This window comes from Peromyscus maniculatus, chromosome 7 (assembly GCF_049852395.1).
Source record: "Peromyscus maniculatus bairdii isolate BWxNUB_F1_BW_parent chromosome 7, HU_Pman_BW_mat_3.1, whole genome shotgun sequence".
Taxonomy (NCBI): Eukaryota; Metazoa; Chordata; class Mammalia; order Rodentia; family Cricetidae; genus Peromyscus; species Peromyscus maniculatus.
In genome coordinates this window covers 105,444,618-105,466,219 of record NC_134858.1, presented here as the reverse complement: position 1 = coordinate 105,466,219, position 21,602 = coordinate 105,444,618, and the positions used below count along the sequence as shown (strand labels likewise).

At 53.9% G+C, this 21,602-nt stretch overlaps 1 protein-coding gene across 10 annotated transcripts in view; it reads right to left on the bottom strand.

Moving 5' to 3' along the window:
- Cacna2d2 (calcium voltage-gated channel auxiliary subunit alpha2delta 2) overlaps window positions 1-21,602 on the bottom strand; it is a 132,527-nt gene that overhangs the window by 94,179 nt on the left and 16,746 nt on the right. For all 10 annotated transcript variants that reach the window (XR_006074363.2, XR_013052933.1, XM_076576999.1 and 7 more), the window contains exon 2: window positions 11,598-11,679. Coding sequence is in view for 8 of the 10 variants with exons in the window: in XM_076576999.1 (XP_076433114.1) it covers window positions 11,598-11,679 (82 nt within the window). In the remaining 2 variants the exon portion in view is untranslated. The remainder of the gene's footprint in view (window positions 1-11,597; window positions 11,680-21,602) is intronic.

The window sequence follows — 21,602 nt, the reverse complement described above, 5'->3', positions numbered from 1 at the left end:
CAACTTGAGGTGTTAATTCTCTGGTCACAGATATAGATGACCAAAAGACCAAGTTGGTGTTTGTGACCTCTGTTCTGGGGTCCTTTCTTTGCATTGTCTCAAAGTGAGAAATAATCAGAAAGGGAGGGCAGCCACTGGAGTGATGTGACAGCCACCCATCCCAGGGGGTGAGGGACAGTGCCAAGGAAGGCTGGAGACACTCGGGCCCGTTCACAATTGCTGGAGTTTATGCCAAAGTCAAGGGGCCTATCTCCTCTGGACTCGCGGGCAATCCTGCCCGGGGAAGGGCTTGGGAATGAGTGGATGTCTGGAAAGTGGGACTGAGCAGACTGCCAGTCTGGTCACCCTCACAGTCCTTCTGGTACGTACAGACTCACCATCTTCCAGCTCCATAGCCTTTTATTCAAGGGACAGAGTGGAGGCCAGGTCCTGGGACAGGAGGACCCGAACGTGGTCTGTACTGGTAGGCCTCAGGTCGAGTACAGGCTCAGATGAACAGTTTGGAAAAAACTCAGAGCACTGAGTTCTTCGGACAGTGACGTGCTGGATCGAAACCCTCTGGGTGGGCTCGGTTCTCCCAGCAAACCGTGTTTGTCAAAGGGAAGATGACAGGATTTATGGCCACTCTAGGGTCCCATCACTGTCCCAGCCTTTATAAAGCCCGAGGATTTCCCTCATATGCTTTGGCAGCACCACAGCCCCTCCAAGGACCCTCCACAACTGCTGGTGCCCCAGGATGTTGGCATGGCCCCAAATACTAACACTTTCACATCACATGTTCACTGGTACTTCATAGGGGGTTCAAGGTTATAAGAGCTCCCCTGAGCCAGCTCTTGAGGTCAAATCTTGGCAAGATATGATCTTTTAAAAATTAATTGATTAGTGTGTGTGTGTGTGTGTGTGTGTGTGTGTGTGTGTGTGTGTGTGTTCATTCATGTATGAGAGTATAAGTGCATGTACGCCATGATGCATGTGTGGGAGCAGGAGGGCAACCCCAGGGGTCAGATCTCACCTCCATCTTGTTCAAGCCATGGTCTCTTTGTTCTTTATTGCTGGGTATGCCAGGCTAGTCGGCCGGTGATCTCCCCAGGATTCTCCTGTTTCTGCACTCCATCTCACTGCGATCACACACCCACACTACTGCACCCGGCTTTGTGTGGGCTCCGAGAATTCAAACTCGGCTCTTCACTCTTGTCTCTACCCACTGAGTTATCTTCCCAGCCTGGGACCTTTCGTGGCTCTGCCACGGGTTCCGATAGCAGCTCTGCGAATGTGGGGGATATGTCCTACTCAAGCAGCTAGTCTGAGGTGAGAGGTCTCATTTAATGAGGCAGTTCATTCAACTTCCTGGGAACTCCCAATCTGTCCCGCAAAAGCTGTGGTCTGAGATGTAAACAGTCGTGCAGATTCCCAGGGGTTCCTAATCAGAAATAGAAGCTGCCAGACCCTCCTTGATGCAAAGCAGTGAGTTTTCAGGGCCCAGTTTCCTGTCCACCCCGCAAGCAGGCTCCAGACCTCACTGCCTCCTTCTCCCTGAGTGGCTCCTCCACCACTTAGCAATGGAGACAATTTACATAATGCATGGCATGCGAGCGCAGTAATGGCTGGGGAAGCAGGGTGGCCCTTCGTGGCTCCCTTAGTGGCTCCTAGGGAGGGGAAAGACCTGCTCCCACCCCGCTACCTCCTCCCTCATGGAGCTGGCCTGTAATGCTGCTGGGAAGCAGGGCCTTTAAGTGCTCAGAGACTGCCAAGAAGAATCTAGAAAGGACGTACCCGGCCTGAGACAGGGACTGGAGCGACCTCAGGACAAAGCTACACACTGGAGGAAATTTCCAAAGTACTCAAGTTTGGAACACAAATCCAACCGAGCCATGCTCCTGGAGTCCACACCCCTGCTGGGCCCAGGCCCTGCATGCTGATCCTTCCTGGAAGAGGCCGCTCCTACAGTCAGGAAGCTTTAGCTAGGCTGCCATGGAGCCAGGCTGCAGCTGCCCAGGAGGCGGCCACGTTCAAACACAAAGGCAACGATGGAAGGGGGAGAATACATAAAAATTACCGGCATGGTAATTGCTTTTTATATAAATGTTCCTTTTAAAAGTTTTCCCCAGTGGTAAAGTCCCTCTTTAAAAAGAATAAATTCACTGCACACCAATTTATTCCACGCCTATAGATGGAGCATAATGAAAGCTCTTCCATCAACACCTGATCAAGAGGCAAGTGGCTGCCTCTTGACCCAGCTACCCGGTCTGACTGCGCAATGATGCAGGAGAGTACTGGGGTGGGGTTGGGGGGTCTCTGAGGAGTGAGGGCTGCAGTCAGCCTTGAGCCCAGCCTGCAGGACTCTGGCACCGAGCTCGCCAGTGTCTCAGGAGCTGTGCTCAAATGGAAGATGCAGGGCAGGGCAGCTGCAACCCCAGTGATGTATCTAATAGGAAGGAAGGAGGGTGCGGCTGTGGTGACTGGGAAACGGGAGGGCCCTCATTCTGTAGGGACGGCATAGGCACTAATGCAGGGAAACCATTATAGGCATGAGAGCTGCCTGAAGGGGGCCCAGCCATGCCTGCAGACTAAAGAAGTGCTGCACACATCCAGAGGCACAGGATCGGTGCCCTCCGGCCAGCCCCGCCTCCCCCCCACCCCACCCCCACCCCCGCTCCAGAGGGACAAGGTCCCAGGTGGCTTTAGAACCCAGCCTTTGTACTGGATTAAAGACATCAAGAGCTACCCTGCACAAGGTCCATGATCTCTACCGTGGGGCCATTTCATCCTGAGCACAGACAAAAGACGGATGCTATCCTGTCCCTCGGCAGGGCAGCTGCACACAGTATCTGGAATGACTTGGGGAGAGCATGTGTGTAACGTGTGTTCCTCATCCACAGCTGAGATTTCTCAGCTTGGATAATGATTCGGTTAAGTAGTTCTCACCTGCTTAGGTGACAGAACTCTTGGCATCTGCCTCCTCCAGTCCCACCCTGCCCTATGAGTGCCTGCACACACTTCCCCAGGCGGCTCTCAGAACCACACACTGATCCATACGCACGCTCCTGCCAGGTCACACTTGTCACGTGGAATGCATGCAGACAGGAGCACTCGCTTCTATGGACGCACAAACACTCCTTTGTTCATGCCTCTCTTGTAGCACCCAGGCACAGTCTCTTCAGTAGGAACACACATGCATGCTCGCACTCCCGCTCAGCATCATGCATACTTTATCCTCTCTTCCACACACTGGTCAGTTAGGTGCCTCTTCATACCGGTCTCAGCACGAAGGCACTGTCTGTCAGTGAGCCACCAGGGCTAAGGGCCTTCCTGGTTGTTCAGGTGGATTGTGAAAGGCCTGGGCATAACCCTGCCCTCTGGCTATGGTTTCTGTACTCCATGAATGAAATCACAATGGTGGGGCCCTAGAGGTTCCTGGCAGCCTGTGTGTACAGGTAAGGATGCAGACGCTGACGGGAGTGGGAAGGCTTAGACACCACGGGCCTTGGCATCAATCTAGAGGGCTTCCCGGAAGAGGAGAGCTGTGATCTTGGTTTCAATCAGCAGAGAAGTGGAGGAGGTGGGTGAGGAAGAACAGCAAGTGGATTTGGAAGGAGTCCAGTGAGGGTCAGGGCACAAGGCACGGGAGACCCAAAGGCCTAAGCAAAGCTTCTGCTACCTCCACTCAGAGCTTCCACCTTAGCTAAGACTTTGCGTCACCCCAGAATGGCCCATACTCCCTGGCTTCGGCCAGGCGCCAGCATATCTGTGCAGCAAGTTCTCCAGAGGGCCTCTTCCCAGCCCGTGTCCTCATAGAAGCAATGAGGGATCCCGTGCATGGATTGCATTCTGGCAGCCCCATACAGGCCTATCTCTTCCAGGGCAGCTAGCACTGACTGACTTTCCCCATGTGGGGGCTCGATGGTACCCAAGGCCTTGTGGGACAGTCGGAGCCCCAGTGCCTCCTTCCCAACTTTAGATGTCCACCTTTGGTTATCCATCTACAGAAGAGTATCCATCATCTGTTGTTACACTAGCCGATCATCTGTTGTTACAGCCATGTAGCGTCTACATGCGTAGTATATACTGCAGCCATGTATGTGCACAGCCTGTTTCCCATCCTGCTGTGCACCCTGAGGCTAGGCGCCGAAGCCTAAGTGCCAGTCATGTGGATATCCAGCCAAGGAGAGACAAGGACAGGGCCTTAGGGGTCTAGTCAGGATCCAGCTACTTCAGTCTCCTCCCTATGTGGAACAGATGAGCTAGCCTTCAGAATCACCAGGTTCCAAGGATAGCAGAGAGGTGTAGGGAAGACTAGGGCTGTGGCTCTGTTATTTTCTCCAAACACGGCATCTCTACACACAGAGAGAGGACAGCTGTACTCGGGAAGGGTGGGGAGGACACCTCCATTTTCGGCCTGGTAGTGGGAAACGCTGCCTGTGCTGCCCCTGGGGCCGGCTGTGGTTTGTCAAAACCAATTACTTCTCTGCCTCTGCCAAGTGCTTGGGGCTCCATGAATCTGAGTCAAGAGGCCCCATGGCTGCCACCGATCCAGCAATGGATAAGAATGGGAATGGGGAGGAATACAGATTGGGTCAACTGTCCCCCATGGCCCAAGATGGAAACCCACTAGGCTCTCTAGCCTATCCCTCACCCCCCACCCTGAATCATCAAGACCAGCCCCTGGCTCTAGATCAGCAGCCCCATCGCTCTTCAGAGATGGGTGTGGAAGCTGGGGAGGAGAGCAGAGGTAGCTCCAGCTACTTCCTGAAGCTACAAGGGCTGGGGCTTCACAGAAGCGGAACTCTGTTGTCACAAAGCCAGCTTCTCTCCCAGAGGAGAGCCCATGAGTTCACTAGAACGTTCTTTGCATGTATGTGCACTGAGAGGTGTCTTGCTTTGTGGATAGGCATTGGATAGGCATCTCCAAAATTCCTGAGACAATAGAACTGAGGAGGCTTCACTTCAGGGAAGTGCTGTCTATCTGGAAAGGTTTTGCTCAGACCCTCCAACTCTGCCTCTTCCTCAAGACGAGGAACCCCCAGCCAGAAGACCCTGATATCCCTGAAGCTTCCATCTAAGGAACCCCTGATCCCAGATGTATCCTGACCCACCAACCCCATCCCCCATTCCTGGGGCCAATACCTGGGAATAGCCCAGAGTTTGGTGGCTTTGTACTTCCTCTAGTTTATGCTAGGCAAGTGGTCATACTCTTCACTCTTCTTAAAGGGCCCGAGAAGCAAGCATGTGACAGGATAAATCACATCGGAGCCTCCGGGAAGTAAAGGCCCTCCCCTTAACCTCTGCCTCCGGGATGTAAAGGCCCTCCCCTTAACCTCTGCCATCTCCTCCCCATGGTGTCTCTGCATTTGGCTCCCTGGACTTCTGGCCAAGAAAACCACTACCCTTCATTTGATCATAGATGCTATTTATTCCAGCCCTGCTCAAGCTTGGTGGCCTTTATGCCTTTCTCAGTAAAATGTCTCCAAAATATGTCATGATCAGCCGGGATGAGAAAACCAATTTTCAAAATCCTGGGTTGAGCTAAGCAGAGAAGACACCCTGATATCTGAATTTTTTTAAAAAAAATCTGTGACCAACCCTTGGAACTGCAATCAATTTGTTCTGGAGATATGGAATGAAGACACCTCACACTTACAGGGCTCCTTTTCCTGGCAGAAAGGCCCCGAAGCATACGCCTCTCTGTAACCAACACCTTTCCTGCTTTCTGCTCCCCACAGGCTCCTACATCTCCCATGAAGACAGAACCGCTTGAATCTTCATATCACAAATAGGGGGCAGAAGTTCAAACAGGCAGGAGGGCATGCCCCAGGTCCCACAGCCCTGTCAGCCCCACCTACATTATTCTTCAGTCCTTGCTCAGGGCACAAGCCCAGCTCCGCCTCAGTGTGAACCAGGGCAGGTTCTGTCTTCAGAAGACACAGACCACCAAACATGTCCTTCCCACTCCAAGCTCTTCCTCATGCCCTGGAGATGACTTTGGCTGGTCCCCACAGTGACCTCATGTCTTTTCAAACGCTAGAAGCCAGAGGCCCCTCCCCCAGGCTGGTATCACTGACTGGTCCCATCCAAGGATATTCTTCTAGACACCTGTCTATGGACTTCCCAGAAACCTTGGCAGCACCTTCCTGAGGAGATGTCCAGATTCCTAGAAGCCATCCAGCAAGGACCCCTGCCTCAGTCTTTCCCTGCAGAGACTCCAGGGGTGCAGGCAGGCATGTTTGTGCCCAGGCCCCTTCTGGGTTTTCCTATCACGGTATCCTCACCTGCTGAAGGTGTTCTGACACAGCACCCTCCCAGACAGCAGGAGGAGGTGAGGGCTGGGGGAGGGGCTGAGGAAGGCTCTAGTGCCAGCTCAGGAGCTGCCAGGGCTGGGGGGGGGGGGCGGCTAAGGCTGTTGGTGCTCAAGGCAGGGGTAAACAGAAGTCCTACCTGGGGAAGGTGTCCTGAGGCAGCCACCCTCCGCCCTACTTCCTGCATGCCCTCTCTGATGCCCATGCCCTGAAAGGGTGGTAGACCTTAGCCTGGCTGGCCCGTAGGCAGCAGATCCTTCCATAGGTTAAATGGTTTGTAGAAAAACTCCTCAAAGATGGAATTTCTTTTCCATTAAGCCTCATTGGAGAGTGGGCCTCTCAGGGCAGGGCAGAGGAGCAGCAACCATTTCCCATCCAACACTGCATATCCCCACTCGGGAAAGCACGCTCCAGACTGCATGGTGTCTGTGTGTGGGTGTGTTGCCGCACACAGATAGGGAAGGTAAGGGCAGAGGTAGGGAGCAGGCTACGCTGAGAACAGGGTACAGAAAGGGAGTCCAGACAGGGTCTGGCCAGGCTCGGATGCACCCGCCTCTCTGTAACCAATTATGCTCAAGCAGCGGCCTCATCACGTTTCAGACACCCTCCCAGGAGCCCCCCCTCAGCCCCATGCATCCCCGCTGGGTGCCGAGCAAGAGGACCATATGGAGGGAATAATAAGACAATTAACTTTCCATTAAAGAATAATATATGTGGGTTTTTAGGGAGGCAAGCGACAGCAATCCCTACCCAGCGGCATATTTCACACCCGAGCCCCTTACCACCCCCACCCCCACCACAACACGCCCCCCATCACCATCATCTGCACCAGGAGGGAGGAGGGTGCCACTGGGCCCCCACAGGAGGCAGGCGGCTGGGTGAAGGGGTGGGGCCTGCAGAGCCACCAAGGAAATGGTTCTGGCGTGGGGAGGGGGGCAGCCAGTGGGGATCTGGGAGGGAAGTGGTGGGGTTCCCTCATCTTTCCCCCAGCGGACTCTCGGGTGCACTGCATACCTAAGGGGCTGCTTGCTGCCTGTCTTCCAAAGGCACGTGCAAATCAGTGTGTGGGCCAGGGGTCAAAACCTTGGCCTTTGCCTGGCCCTTCTGGGACTGCTTCAATCCTCTGATACCTCCCCTCATCCAAGCTTTCTTCTTCTTTTGCTCCCCTCCTATGTTTCTGGGGTTCCATGCCACTTCAGGGCACTGTTAACCTGGCCTTGGGTGCCCAGCACACACTCTCCTCAAACGGGAACACACCACATCTTCAGCAAATACTAAAGCCTGCGTATGTGTTTGCAGAGGTGCCAGCTGGGGAGGGGGCGGGGGGGGGGGGGAGGGCAGAGAGACATTTCTCAAAGGCACCTATAGAGGACCCTAGATGCTTCCAGACTTTGGCCCATGCTGATAGCCAGCTCCAGATGTGGCACTCTGCAAATATTAATTACACATTCCTGGGAGCGCTGAGCTGACAAGCAGGAGGAATGGCCAGGGGCGGACGGGATGCAACAGGACTGTGGTATTGGCACTGGTGTAGAAATACTATTTTTGGTCCTCATAAGAGGAGGTTGAGGAGCCACAGACACCATGGGCCTGAATCACCCTGACTGGAAGCTGTCAGTTGGGGGGACCCGGCCTGGGACTGGGGACTTCCGAGCCTGGGGTCCTGCATGTGTTGTGGTTAGTCTGGGAAGGTGCTGACGGTGCCGGTTCCTTTGCCCTCACACTTGCTCTCCAGCACGCCTGGCTGGCCTGTCTGAGCTCCAGCACTGGCTGCTGGAGATGACTGACCAGGACCTTGGGCATCCCTCCTTCATGATAGGTCTGTGAGGACAACCAGTAGCTCGGCTAAGATCATCATGCTGGAGAAGGCGTTTGGGATACAGGCAGGGTAATAGGCTGCCTGATCAGCAGGTGAGATGCATGGAGGTTGAAATGGGCAGCATGTTTCCACAAGAGATGCTGTGGTTCCCAGACATGGCCATCTCAGGTCCCTGCTCCAAGCCGGCCGGCTCTGTCAACAGTTTTCCCTCACGCTTAGCCCGAGCGGCAGGTCTTCTCCCTGTAAGTGACTATCTCACCAGGTCAGAGACCTCTTCTCCCAGGGCTGGTACACCTGATGACAGCCCCCTGCCTGAGGACGGTCTTTCCTGCTTTGCTTTTCACGAGGTCCCCAGAGCTGTTCTCCTCGTACCCTAGCCGTCCACTCAGAAGCGGGAAGGTCCCTGACTTAGGCTTCAAAGAGGAGAGACCTGCCCTTCTCCTCATGCTCCCCTCGCACCCCCCAAGCAGCTGATGAATTATTCATCCTGATATCCTCATTATGCAAATGAGCTTGGAGCCCAGGCATATGTTCTCTACTCTCCCCCTAGGATGGGGACAATATGGTGCTGATGGGGGAGGGTGGCGAAGGGGCTCGGGGGACCTCTCTCAGTCCCATGGGCCGTGGAGGGGACAGACTGCTTAGGGTCCATAATTCCACGGACTGTACAAGGCAAGATTGGCAAAGGCTAGGGTGGGGCTCTAGAGCCCAAGAAAGTGTAGCTTAGGGGTGTCTGGCTAAATTAAGGAAGAAGGGATGGGAGGTTAGCAGCAGACTAGGTGCTGGCCTCGGGTTGGATGAGGGACTGTGGCAGGATCCTCACAGGCAGCCTCCTTACCCTATGGTGTGGCACGGTATCTAACCTATAAATGGGCCACAGTCTGCCCCCAGCCATACCCCCATGGGGTTGTGATAAGGTCGGGAGGAGGAAAATGCCAAGGCAAGGAAAACTCTCCCAAATGCCGCTGTCTGCAGTTTTCTGCTCTCTCGCAGCTGCCAGCCCTTGAGGCTCCAAGCTACTGGGGGTGGAGCAGCCTCTAAGAGTGGGGCAGGCAAGGAGTGGAGCCATGGACGGCTCCCATCACCCCAGTGGCCGGGGTCTGGGGAGCTCAGGATTGGCTCAGAAGCCTGAGGAGGGGCAGCCCCAGTGCGGGCCTAGGACGTCAGCACCAGTGAGAGGCTCAGTGATGGCGTCGGGAGCTGGGTCACGGCTCTGCACCAACCATCCTCCTGACCGGTCAGAACCAGACACAAGCAGGGCACCCCAGCCCTTGCATTGGAAGGAGGGAAAAGGGTCGGGGTCAGATGTGAACCGTGGAGCAGGTGGGGAGCCCACGGGCTAGATCATTCCAGCTCCCGCAGGGGTGCTCTCTTCCGCTGTCCACCCGTCCCCTCCCCCATGGACACATCTTGGCCAAGTATTCTGTGCCAAGAAGCAGTCCCCGAGCTGTCAGCGGGAAGAGGCTGAGGAAGCAGGTGAGGAAAACTGGAGCAGGGCAGAGCCACCGAGAGCGGGCAGCCGTGGGCAGCCGAGGGGTCGCCAAGAGTAAGGGATGCTGGTTCAGCACTCTGCCCGCTTGCCGCACCGGACACGGCCCTGCCCAGGATCCCCCAGCCGCAGGCATCCTCTGTGCGCCCAAGAGGAGAAAAACCCAGAGGTGGGTTGGAGCAGTCAGGAGCCCCAGCTCCGCCGCAAGCCAGCTGTGGTAGCTTGTTCACTGCCCGGCTGGTAAAAGTCACGGGTAAAAGGGCCTGGAATTACCCACACTCCATCCAAAGGGAGAGAAAATTACCAGCGAAGAAAATTCTAAGGATTTCTGGATGGGGGTGTCTAACTGGCCTGTCCATTGCCACCTCACTACCTCATCTTCCAGGCAAACCCCCCAGTGAAGAAGGGCGATCAGAGGGATGCACATGATAGGTTTGCTGTCAGACTGCATGTCTGGTCCTCACCATCCAGGAAGCTCGCTGGTCCAGACAGATCCACATCTCATGCATGTAGTGTACATTATTTTTTCATAGACAAATGTTCTGAGTTGCTCATAAATATGGAATCCTGGAGGGCTCTTAACTGGCATTAGGTATACACAGATGTACTAAGGCCCCATAGGAACCTTGGAAAAGCATGCGCTACAAATTCCAGGGACCTACCATTCCTCCATTAGCCTACACAGTTGCACTTGGCAGTGCCCACTTATAGCCTGGTTAGTGCGGAATGCTATTCCTGAGCCGAAATTGACTCCTGTTCCGGAACAGCTTTTCCTACAGTGCTTTCTCTGGAAGCTCTGGCAGCTCCCAAGTGCAGCTGAGTCATTGAGAGTTCACAGGAAGAGCAGGATGGGGGCTACTGCAGTTCAAGCCCAGCCCCAGCAAAGGGAGGTGCAGAGGCCTGGGCGATCTCAGGAAGAACGCTGAGAAGCTAGGAGCTCAGCCCCTCAGACCTGGATGCCCCTCCTCACCATGTCCCCACTAATTAGCCACCTCTGTTTAGCATCATTTATGCCAGGGGTCCTACATCCAGAAGCAATGTAAATATACTCACTCTGAGTTAGCTAAGCCTGAAAAAGGGCTGAGGACGACTCCTACAGTCCCTGCCTACTCCAGTAGTGACATCTCCTGACCCTGGCACTGGCCAAGGGGGATGGCAGAAACACTAATTACTGAACCCTAGACCTAGACTCAACCCCCAGTAGTAACTGTCTTCTCTGCTGTTCCCAGGCCATCTCTGGGAAGGAGAGCCCCATTATTCCTCTGCTTGATTCTGGCCAGGCCCTCCCTGGACAGACCCCAGCGAAGAGATACCTTACTATTAGAGCCGCACACCCATTACTGTAAGAGCTGGGCTCTCCCCAGCCTCCGCACGCCACATAAAGAGCTCAAGCCTGTAGCCTGACAGCAGCACATTTTGCAGCCTTCTGGGGGTGACGGATGGCCGGCTCTTCACATCACTATTTCAAACATTAACATAATCTCCCAGGATGAATGTGGTCGCTGGCGCCTAATCAATCACCCCTCCCGCACCTTGATCCCTCATTCCGACACTTAACATCGGCTTGCCACTTCATCCGGACTATAGTGCCTGGAAGAGCGGCCTCCCACCCTCTTCTCGGGGTCTTGCTTGGCTTGGCCATCCTATTCACTTACTGATGAGACTTCTGGGCCTCTGCATACCCTGTAGCTATGGCCCCTCAAGGGGCTGGGCTCCTACCCAAGGCACTGCCTCAAATGCAGAGTTCACCAGCCTTGAAACCTGAAGAGTCCCAACACCCTTCCAGGCACAAGGCTCATCAGAATGGGCCACCACTCCCCGGTACCTGGGGAAGGTCAGACTGAGACCCCACGGAGCCGCTGCTTGAGATCTAGTAATCGTTCACTATGCCAGGACTTCAGCAATGTCACCTCCTCCTCATCCCCTCATTGCTCCCTCATTTCCTCATTCCTGCTGGGAGGAAGGTCCCTGCAGGGAAGCAAGCGCACCAGCTTACCTCTCGGAGCTGCTGCACGCCTCCAAAAATCCGCATCACGCCATCAATCTCCTGCTCCAGGCGGCGGGCCCAGTACTGCATCCTGCATCCAGAGGAGAAAGAGATGTCAGGAGAGGCCCTGCCGGAGCTGCAGCTGCAACAGCCCATTCCCGGTCGCCCAGGGGAACCAGGGCAGCTACTCACTCCACTCAATTTTCACCAGAGAAGGAGCAGACCCAAGGAGCCGGAGTGAGCCTGTGATTTTTCCCTTTGATCTCTGGCCTGGTGGCCTAGGGGTTTCCTCACGCTGCCTGGCAGCCAGGGAGGAGAGGAGCAGGCATTGTGGATGCGCCGAGGGAGTTCAGCAGTTGGGAAGAAGCCTGTAGGGAGACTATTGTTCACCAGAAAGACCTGTCCTTGATGTAGCTGTTCTGAACTTGGGGACTTCCGGACACCAGGGAGGACAGAGACATGAGAAAGCCAGATGAAGTTTGAGGAAAGGGAGGGGACACTGCTGTCACCTCCAACCCATCATGTAAACAGGGGCAGGTGGAGGTACCCACTTCCCTGGGCCTCATCTGAGCAGGGGACACAGACAGCTTCCAACTCAGATGGCCCTTGCCTTCCTAGTTGAGAAGGAGGTAGGAGATGCTCATCAGAGACCCAAGGCTGGGTGTCTACCACGAGCCCAAGCAGGGCTCCTGTACAGATCACCCAGTTCCTTTCTGGGGGTCTGGCAAGCCACTGAACTGCAAGCTTAAACAGGCTGCTTATATGCTGGTACTACCATATGATCATTAAAAACCATCTCTGTCTCTCCCAGCTTCCTCTTCTGGAATGTGGAGATAATTTGGGGCCATCTTTTGGAATGGTACAAGAAAACATAAGAATAGGTGAGCCAAGGATGCTGTAGAGGAACCAGTGTGAGTGGACAAGATGAACAGGTATCCATATGATCCTATATTCTCAGCCCTACATCCATTTAGCACACCGTAGACAAGGCTCTTCCAAGAGGACCCACAAGGGACCCACCACAGAGACGTCAAGAAGCCAGGGGTTCATAGAGCACAATGGAGTAGGGAGATGTCAGGAAAGTTGCAACTGTCCCCAACACCCTTCGCAGGGCCAACAACATCCCCTAGAGTCACTTAGGGCCAGGACTCTCTTCTGGCTCCTTGTCCCACATTCCTTCTCAGGCCTGTGCTGGGAGGTTGGGCTCATGCCATTGTGTGTGCCCGGGTCGGTTGGCATGGGAACTCAGAGCAGGAGGCGGGCAGATCACTAATTGCAATTTGCCAAGCTGAATGTCAGGACCATGATGGAAAAAAAAAATCAACATCAAAAGAAAGAGGTATTAGCTTCAGCTTGTTGTGGGCTGAGCCGCAGCCCGACTCTCCCAACTCTGTGCCCCACCACAGAGGACAGCCTCGCCTCGGGTTTGCATAGAGGCCAGGCGGTAAGCCTCAGCTGCCAGCCTGCAGAGGGAAAGGTGCTGCTCTCTGCCTGACCCCTGTCCACCAGCTCTGATGCTCTGGTCCTGATGCCACATGGACAATGTAGCAGGTGGCTCTTTTGTGTTCCTGTGACTACAGAGCCTTGGGGGGCTAATAATGGATAGAGTCTTACACAGTCCTGTATCTGGATAGAATGGGCAGAGTCGAGGGCCTGATCTTCAAAGACATCCATTATCTCTGCCCTGACCCTAAACCTGACCTCAGCCAGATACCAACCACAATCCTTCCTGGGTGAATATGCAGAAGGGCACCCACTAAGTACTAAGTATAGTACCAGCATGCCATGTGCTCTCTGGCTTCGATCTTCAGAGACAAACAAAATCCCCAAGTCACAGATGAGGAAGTCAAGAGTTTAAAAAGAGGGTTTAGCACCGGGCGGTGGTGGCGCACGCCTTTAATCCCAGCACTCGGGAGGCAGAGGCAGGCGGATCTCTGTGAGTTCGAGGCCAGCCTGGGCTACCAAGTGAGTTCCAGGAAAGGCGCAAAGCTACACAGAGAAACCCTGTCTCGAAAAACCAAAAAAAAAAAAAAAAAGAGGGTTTAGCGACCTATCTGAGGTCACTTATCCAGGAAAGGGTGGACACAGGACTATTTGTAGAAGTTTGCTAGAATCACAAGAACTGACATGTGCCTCTCTCTCCAACTCAGCACATCAGCCACAGTGGGAACACTTACACCACAGAAATGGGCAGATGTTAGAAATCACAGCGCCACCATCAGACCCAGGAGCAAACTGATAAGCATTTTAAAATTCTTTCACAGTTTCATACAACATATTCTGGTCACATCTATCCCCTCCACCTCCTCCCAGATCTATCCTTTCCTCCCAACTTCATGACTTCTATTTATTTATTTGTTTATTTATAGATAGGGTCTTACTATGTAGCTCTAGCCAACTCTTTTTGTAGACCAGGCTGGCCCTGACTCACTTACTTCTACTTCCTGAGTATTGGAGTTAAAGTTGTGTGCCACCATGCCTGGCTCCTCTTTTATTTTCCTTTATTTATTTATTTTTAAATAACCACCAAGTCCCATATGTGCTGCCCATATACTCATGGGTGGAGGAGCATGCCTGCAGTGTGGTCAAACTGCCTGGGATCATACCTTTAAAGAAAACCAATTCTCCCTCCCCCAGAAGCTATCAATTGTTAATAGCTGACAATATTTACCAATCCACCAGTGATTCCACCTAGGTATGGACTCTTCACTAGTATGTGTATGGACCCTTGCTTCTGGAATCTCACAGATAAGTAAAAGACAATTAATTAGAAAAACAGGCATGGATGCCAAGTTTTCACTTTGCTCAGAAAACACATTATTAATATAATCACCATCATTTCATGTAAAAAGGCTGTTTCAACACTAAAATCATTTTTAGAAGAACCAAATCTTTGGACAAATTCAAATTCTTCCATAAGACATACATATACTGGCTGGGTGGCGGTGGTGGCGCACACCTTTAGTCCCAGCACTTGGGAGGCAGAGGCAGGCAGATCTCTGTGAGTTCGAGGCCAGCCTGGTCTACAGAGCGAGATCCAGGACAGATACCAAAACAATACAGAGAAACCCTGTCTCGAAAAGCCAAGGGGGGAAAAAGACATACAGATACACTCCCTCTCTGGCTTTTTGTCTCTGTCTCTCCCTCCCTCTGGGGTTTAGGGGCAGCCCTAGTCCTTAGTCTGGCATAGTCTGGTTTCCTGGGCCTCAGAGGCCAACTGTAGGCCCCCAGCTTGCAGCCTATCAGTACAATGCTAAGGAAAACAAGTTACTCTGATTCTTCACCTAAACCAAACCAAATTAGGAAGGCAATATCTGTGTCCTGGAGCTAAAAAGGACTTGACAGATAATCCATCTCATTGTCACACAGATATGACTTTGTGGGTTCTAGGGTTTGGCCAGTGGCCAGTGCCAGCTGGGAGGGGGGCCGATAGACAGTACTGAGGAGCTGATGAAGAGAGGATGCCTACAGCATTCCTGCCTTGAGGCTAGAAAAACCACATACCAAGCCAAGTTCAACGCTGACAGAGGCAGAGCCGAGCTTAATCCCACAGAAAGGTATGGGGGCTTGGGGAGAGATGCACCGGAATCCATAGTCTCACTCACTCAAAGGTGAATGGATCAAATCCTGCCTGCGTTCCTGTGGGCTTGGACCCACGAGTCCATGCCAATGCCCCTGGCCAGACAGTGTTGTCTGCAAGTCATACTCCAACAAAGAGGCCTAGCTGCTATCTCCTCAGATCCTGGGGATTTTCCAGCCTCTTGGCTGAAATGACACTGGTATCTCTAAGTGCTTCTAAGTGCCAAATTAGCAGGATGGGTGAAGGGAGAGAAGGCCTAGAGGAGGAGGTGCGGCCGGCCGGGGGCTGCAGCTCTTCATGACTGGTGTGGGGCAAGGGTGGAGACGGCCTCTTGTCCTCCCGTGTGCCTGAACCGGGGAAAGTAAAGGCATTGAAGCCCTGCTTCACAGATAAGAAAACCAAGACACCTGGCGAGGCGGGTACAGAGTCATACACTTAAAAAGAAGGCAACTCCATTAGGTCCATCAGCCCCTCCTTCCAGGACAAAGCAGCTCATGAGAAGCCCCAGGAGAGACTGCCAGCTGTGGAGTCTTGGAGAGGTCTGTCCCCTTGGAACCTCGACTTTCCCACCTGTCAACGAGGATAGTAATAATTGTCTGAATAGTGGAGTGGGGGGCCTGGGGAATATAACTCAGTTGGTAGAGTGCTTGCCTAGCACCCGTCAATCAGGAGTGGTGGTGCACGTTTGCAGCTGCAGAACTCAGGAGGTGGAAGTGGGATGATCGGAAGTTCAAGGCCAGTCTAGAACATACCCACAGGAACAACTGATAAGCAGCAATCATACTGGCCAGTCCCCTAAGGGCTGGACAGTCCTACAGTATGGCCTTTATCCTCCAGATCTAAGGGCCTACTGAGGGCATGGGAGAGTGTGTGGCAGCATATGGAGTCGGCCTAGCAGGAAAGAAACTGCCTCCAGGAGCTGTGGGGTCTCGGGCCTCAGTCTTTAGAACCAAGAGGAGTGTGGGGGCAAGTGTCACTATCAGGCAAGAGAGCAAAATCAACCATATGTGAGGGGAAAAGCCGGTGCTGAGAATCCCTTTAGTGGACAGAACCATCCAGAAGCCCTCTAGGGGGCTGGGAGGCTCTAGGTCCAACCTCAGGTGGGGCCATCCAGCCTCCAGGCTGGCTGCAAATGCTCACCCCGAGGACAGGGAGGAGGAGAGGGGGCAGGAAAGGGACAGGGGAAAAGAGAAAGAGCCCGTGTGCAGATGCAGCAGCATAGATTAAACTGTTGTTGGCTGTTAATTTTATACGTGAAGTTGTTGATCAGAATGTGATTTAATTGTACAGTATAATCCGGGCTTTTGGAATAAATTATGCAGAAAACTCATCTATAATTAAACAAATCAAAAAACCAGAGACAGGTGATCCTGCAGGTTCACCCTCAGAGGGCATGGACGGCGTGGGCAGCCTGGACCCTGCAGAGGGACCAGAAAGGAGGGGAGGGGCTTGCACAAGAGCAGACACACGCCCAGAAGAGGCCAAAGCCTGCCGGGAGCAAGGGATTGAGACCCCGGAGTCCTGCCTCTGCGGGCCTTTCTTACCACACTCGGAGGCAAGTTTTGCCATCAAAACCCTGCTGCCCCTGCCCGGCATCCTGCCCGGCATCCTGCCCTCAGCAGAGCAGCCATCGATTGTGAAGGCAAGGGGTGCGCCCTGGGGGTGGGACAGCGAGAAGAGGAGGAAGGCAGGTGTGAGGACGGGGCTCAGCTGGAGCAGGCCAGGGTGTGGGGGAGCAGGCACAGCGGAAGCTTCTGGCGGCCACGGGCACGGCGAACCAAGCTTGGCGCTGGTAAGGGCCCCGGTTTCTTGCCTCTCTCGTGACAGGCTGGCCAATTATTCTCCCAGCTTTGGGGGAGGCAACAATTTCAAATAAAGTGCTATTCAATTATTCTGATTATATTTCAATTGGCCTGCCACCTCCACCTCATCTCCTTCACAGGCTTCGGAGAGAAAGCAAGACTGGGCAGGAGGGGGAGTAGGAGACGGAAAGACAGACCAAAGATTCCTCAAGAGCCCCCGGCAGGCTGTTCTGGCCTGGGGGAGATAAGCTGGTGGTATTCACAGTCCACTACTCCATGATGGCCAGGAGAGGTGCCCTTCCCCCCAACGGCATTCAAAGCTCTCTAAGAGCAGCTGTGAGCATCCTCCCCTCCCCTAAGCTCCAACCTACCACAGGTGGCAGAAAGTGCAAGGCTATCCTCAAGAATCGTGGCACCCGCAGGGCTACCTCCCTAGGGCATCCTTTCTGACCATGTGTGCGGGTGATCTGTCATACCTGAATGCCTAGGTCCAGCCCTTGCTATTCCAAACTCTTAAGCCAGATGTGTGCTCTCGGGTTTTCCCATCTGGAAAATGAAGATTAAGCTGACTCTCCTGTCCACCTCCCAGGCCCAAAGAGGAGGCAAGTGGAAGTTTGCCTCATATAAGGAAGACTAACAAGGACAGCTATCTCTCATGTAAACACCGGTCTTTCTGGCTGTAGGGCTCTTTTCCCACCATCCAGTCTCCCTCCGATGGGCCCCCAGGATGGCTACACTCTCCCAGTGTCCTGTTTCTGAGAGCCTCGGGAAAGAGAAGGGACTGCCGGGTCCACTGAATCCCTCCTTCTGCTGGGCCCCAACATTTCTCAAAGTTCAGCACTGGGGGAGGACCCCACCCCAATTTGATCATGGATGCCAAAGCTGGCAGAGGGCAACAGTCTGGTCAAAGTGACTCATTCTCCAGAGGCCAGGTGGGCCAGGCCATCCAAGATGGTAAAACCAGAGATACAGCCCAGGCTTCCCACAGCGTGTGTGTCATGCCGTGGTGGGAACGAGGCCAGAGCAAGGTGGGACTGTGCATGCTGGGCTGATTCCTGGAGGTATAAGGCCTCTCATCTTACACATCCCCCTCCAAATTCACAAGCAGATAAACGGAGGTACAGGACTCAAAGGGGACTAGACATCATCCACCTATGTGTGACTCAAGGGGACCCTCAGAGTGAGAAACTCGAAGCTTCCTAGAGTTCCTCCCCACCCCATGCAGCCCGTTTGTCACCAGGGACTCACAGACCCTGGGAAGTTGGCAGAGGCTAGTACCACCGATGCTTGAATTAGTACAAATCCACCGCCTCGTCTACTCATCTACGTGTGTCTTGGGACCCTGCCCAAATACTGCTCCTTAATGAGGTTATTAATTATGGGGCTGTCCCTTCCTTTTCTTTGCTGAGAAAGAACTTTTCCTTCTAATTGGTGCTTGGCTGGGAGGCAGCAAACTTGTACCCTGGCCCTGCCCCCACCCCTCCGCACACTAATGGTCTTTTGGCTTTAATTAGGGCACTGGGTCCACCCAATATTTACTCCTAACAGCCTGCTGGGGGTTGGGGGAGGAACAAAGGAACAAGGGCCGGAGCCAGGGAGTCTTGTCACTCGGAGCCAGGAGAGTCCAGGTGGCCCACTTGGCCCAGAGGGACATGGAGGAGATCCAGGGTCACAGAGCAAATACCACACACCCTATCTCACCAGCAATGGCGAGGAAGCTGGTACGTAAGCAGGGAGGAGGACTGTGAAGGGGTGACAGGAGGGCTGGGAAAGAGATTTCCTGGTGGCAGTTAGGGACAGTGGTGAAGGTCTGAGTCTCATTTCTGCTTTCCTCAGGTTTTGCTGCACAGATATGACTTCCTCCTTCAGGTCTCGATGGAGTATCCTAGTTAGACCGAGAAACCCCTAAAGCAGACTGCTCTGGCATCCAGGGGAGCAAATTCCACTCAGTAACCGTGGCACTAGCGGGAGAGGGGCTGGAGAAAGCAGATGGACCAGGGAGAAGGAGGAAAACATGGTGTGGGAGAGTTGTCAGCTCTGATGAGGGTCCTGGCCCTGACAGGGCAGGCCAGAGAATGGCCTTGGTGGGTAGAGACCTTGAGGCCATCTTTCTTCCAACCTGTCCCATGTACCAGGCCATTCTCTATATGCCACATACAAATCTTAGTTTTCCTAATCAAACAGGGGTGCCCCAAGTTCCCCCAGACCACTCGAGGATTCATGTCTCAAGAGGTATGGACTGAAGTCTCCCAGGGACTACACTGCATTATCTAAATTAACCTCTTCAGCAGCCGGACCACTATCTCCAATCCTCAGCAGGGGAAACTGAGGCAGAGAGCAACTGAGTGAAGTCCCTGAGGTTGCATGGCTCATGAAAGCCAATCAGGATGGCTGATATCTCTCCTGAGGACACCAGTCTTGAACGTCCAGCTGCTGATGTAACATGGCCACTTGGGTGTCTAGCAGGTCTCTGAATGGGTATGAAGTTAAGATTCTGTCCTTCCCTCTAGGGCCACTCCCCTCTTCCAGGCTCTTACCTCTGCTGCTGGTTACCCCTCTATTTAGGCCATTGGAGGGACCTTAGCTTACCTTAGTTCTTGGGGTGACTAGGAACAGGTTTTTCTCTCACACCCACATCTAACTTGTGAAAATCCTTCTGGCTCCACCTTCACAGTGTGCCCCGCCCACCCCCACTAATCACCTTTCTGCCCCACTCCCAACCCCCACCCCCAGTCTGGCCGGGGCGGCCATCATCTCCCTTGGACCAGCGGCAGCCAGCTCACTGGTTGCTAGCTTTTGCCTTGGCATCTCATCTCCCCAGTTTCTTGATCACACCTAGCCGGGGTACCCTTTTGGAATAGTGTCCCCCCTGTCTACAGCAAGCTTCATTGTGGGCCCCAGAGGAAAGCCAAAGTCCACCAGTAGCCACATCCTTCAGTGGCCTTGCTCAACGTGGCTGAACACAGCCTTGAGCTCACAGCACAAGTCGTGGAACACACCATTTCCTCAGCCTAGAAGAGTCTCTCTCCAGTGGCTCACAGTCCTCTCCCCTTCTCCAGGCCTCTGCATACACACCACCAGCCCAGTGAAGCCCACCCTAACTCCATTTTAAAATGCAATCTCTCCCCTAGCAGCAACTGGTCTCCATTCCTCCTGGAGGGTCACTGCTTTAACTAGCCATTTCCTCCTCTGTAAATGCTCTGCCTTGGGCTGTGAGCCGGAGGGTAGACGTTCCAGATCTCTGGCCTGGAGGAACAGGCCCTTGACTGAGCAAATATACTTCCCCAGAGACCAGCTGACCTCCCAGGAATGCTGCTCCAGCCTCTGAGTGGCCAGCTCTAGGCACTCACAAATGAAGGCTGCCCCAGAACTAGCCCGGGAGGCCCGCCCTTCCCTTGGCTCCTCTCTGTATAAATTATTAAGGCTCATTTATGATGGGCCTGCCCAAGCCTGTGGCTTCCCTGCATAATTCATGGCTGTCTCAGAAGGGTGGCGTGCTGGCACAGACACTTCTTCCAGGAAGCAAGGAGAAAGTGCAGAGGAATAGCCCAGATGAGGAAGGACTGTCCTCCACCCTGTCACCCTGCCCCCCGGTTCCCCCCCCCCCCGAAGGCCACCCAGTGCCTTGACCTACCCTTTGACCCATGGTGCTTTCTCATGTCCACTTGGGTTCTGGTGCCCTGAGCCAAAGTGTACAGGCTTCATGCAAGCACACAAACTCCGCTGTCTGTGCCTCAGTTTCCCATCTGACAAGTTTGGGCCACACGAGCGGTTTTCCACAGCCCTGGCAGGGGACCGTTTATTTTCCAGCTAACTCCTGTACAGAGCCGCAGCGTCTTGTTCAGCACCGGACTTTAGCTTCCCTGCACTATGCTGAGAAAGCCCTGGTGTGTGTGATTTAGAGCTCGGTGCACAGGGTAGGGTCTGGAATCCTTTCCGGAGGTCCTGGAAAACACCAACAACTTCCCCGATAGCTGAGGCACACGAGTGCCAGCACCCAGGTGTCACTGTCTGTGACGTTCTCAATCCCAAGCTGGGACTCAACAGTGAGCAAGACCTGCTTATGAAGTTCCTGAGGCCTCAGGGCAGGGCAAGGGTCTTCAGCCATAGTTACAGGAGGTAGGTTCTCTGTCAGAGGCTTCCTAGGCCCTCAGCCCCCTGCACCAGGCACTGCATGCCCCCTCTTCTGGTGCATTTTCTATAGTCAGGCCCCACCCAGACCCATTTCACAAACTGGTAAGCTAAGGTCCCTCAGATGGGCTCTTAGGAGGTCCCCTATGGCCACCACCCTGTGTGCCTAGCCAGGTGCTGTGACGGAGTGAGTAGCCTAGCTGGTCTCAGAAGGTAAGAGCAGGTCAGAGACACCTGTAGCAGTCACCAAATAAGTCAGGGACAGCACATGAGTGACATCCTCCCATCCCTGCCCCAACCAGTAGCTAAAGCCTCCGCGCACGGGGGTGTCAGGACAGACCCCATCCACATTTCACCAATCATTCTGGCCAGATTCTGTGAATCACCAGTCCCCACCTCCCCTCCTGCATGTCCTTCCCCTCCCCCAGTATGAGTCAATTCCTCACTGAGCTACAAATAGCTGTCCTCTGTTTGTCCTCAAAGTGGTTCATGTCTTGAGGA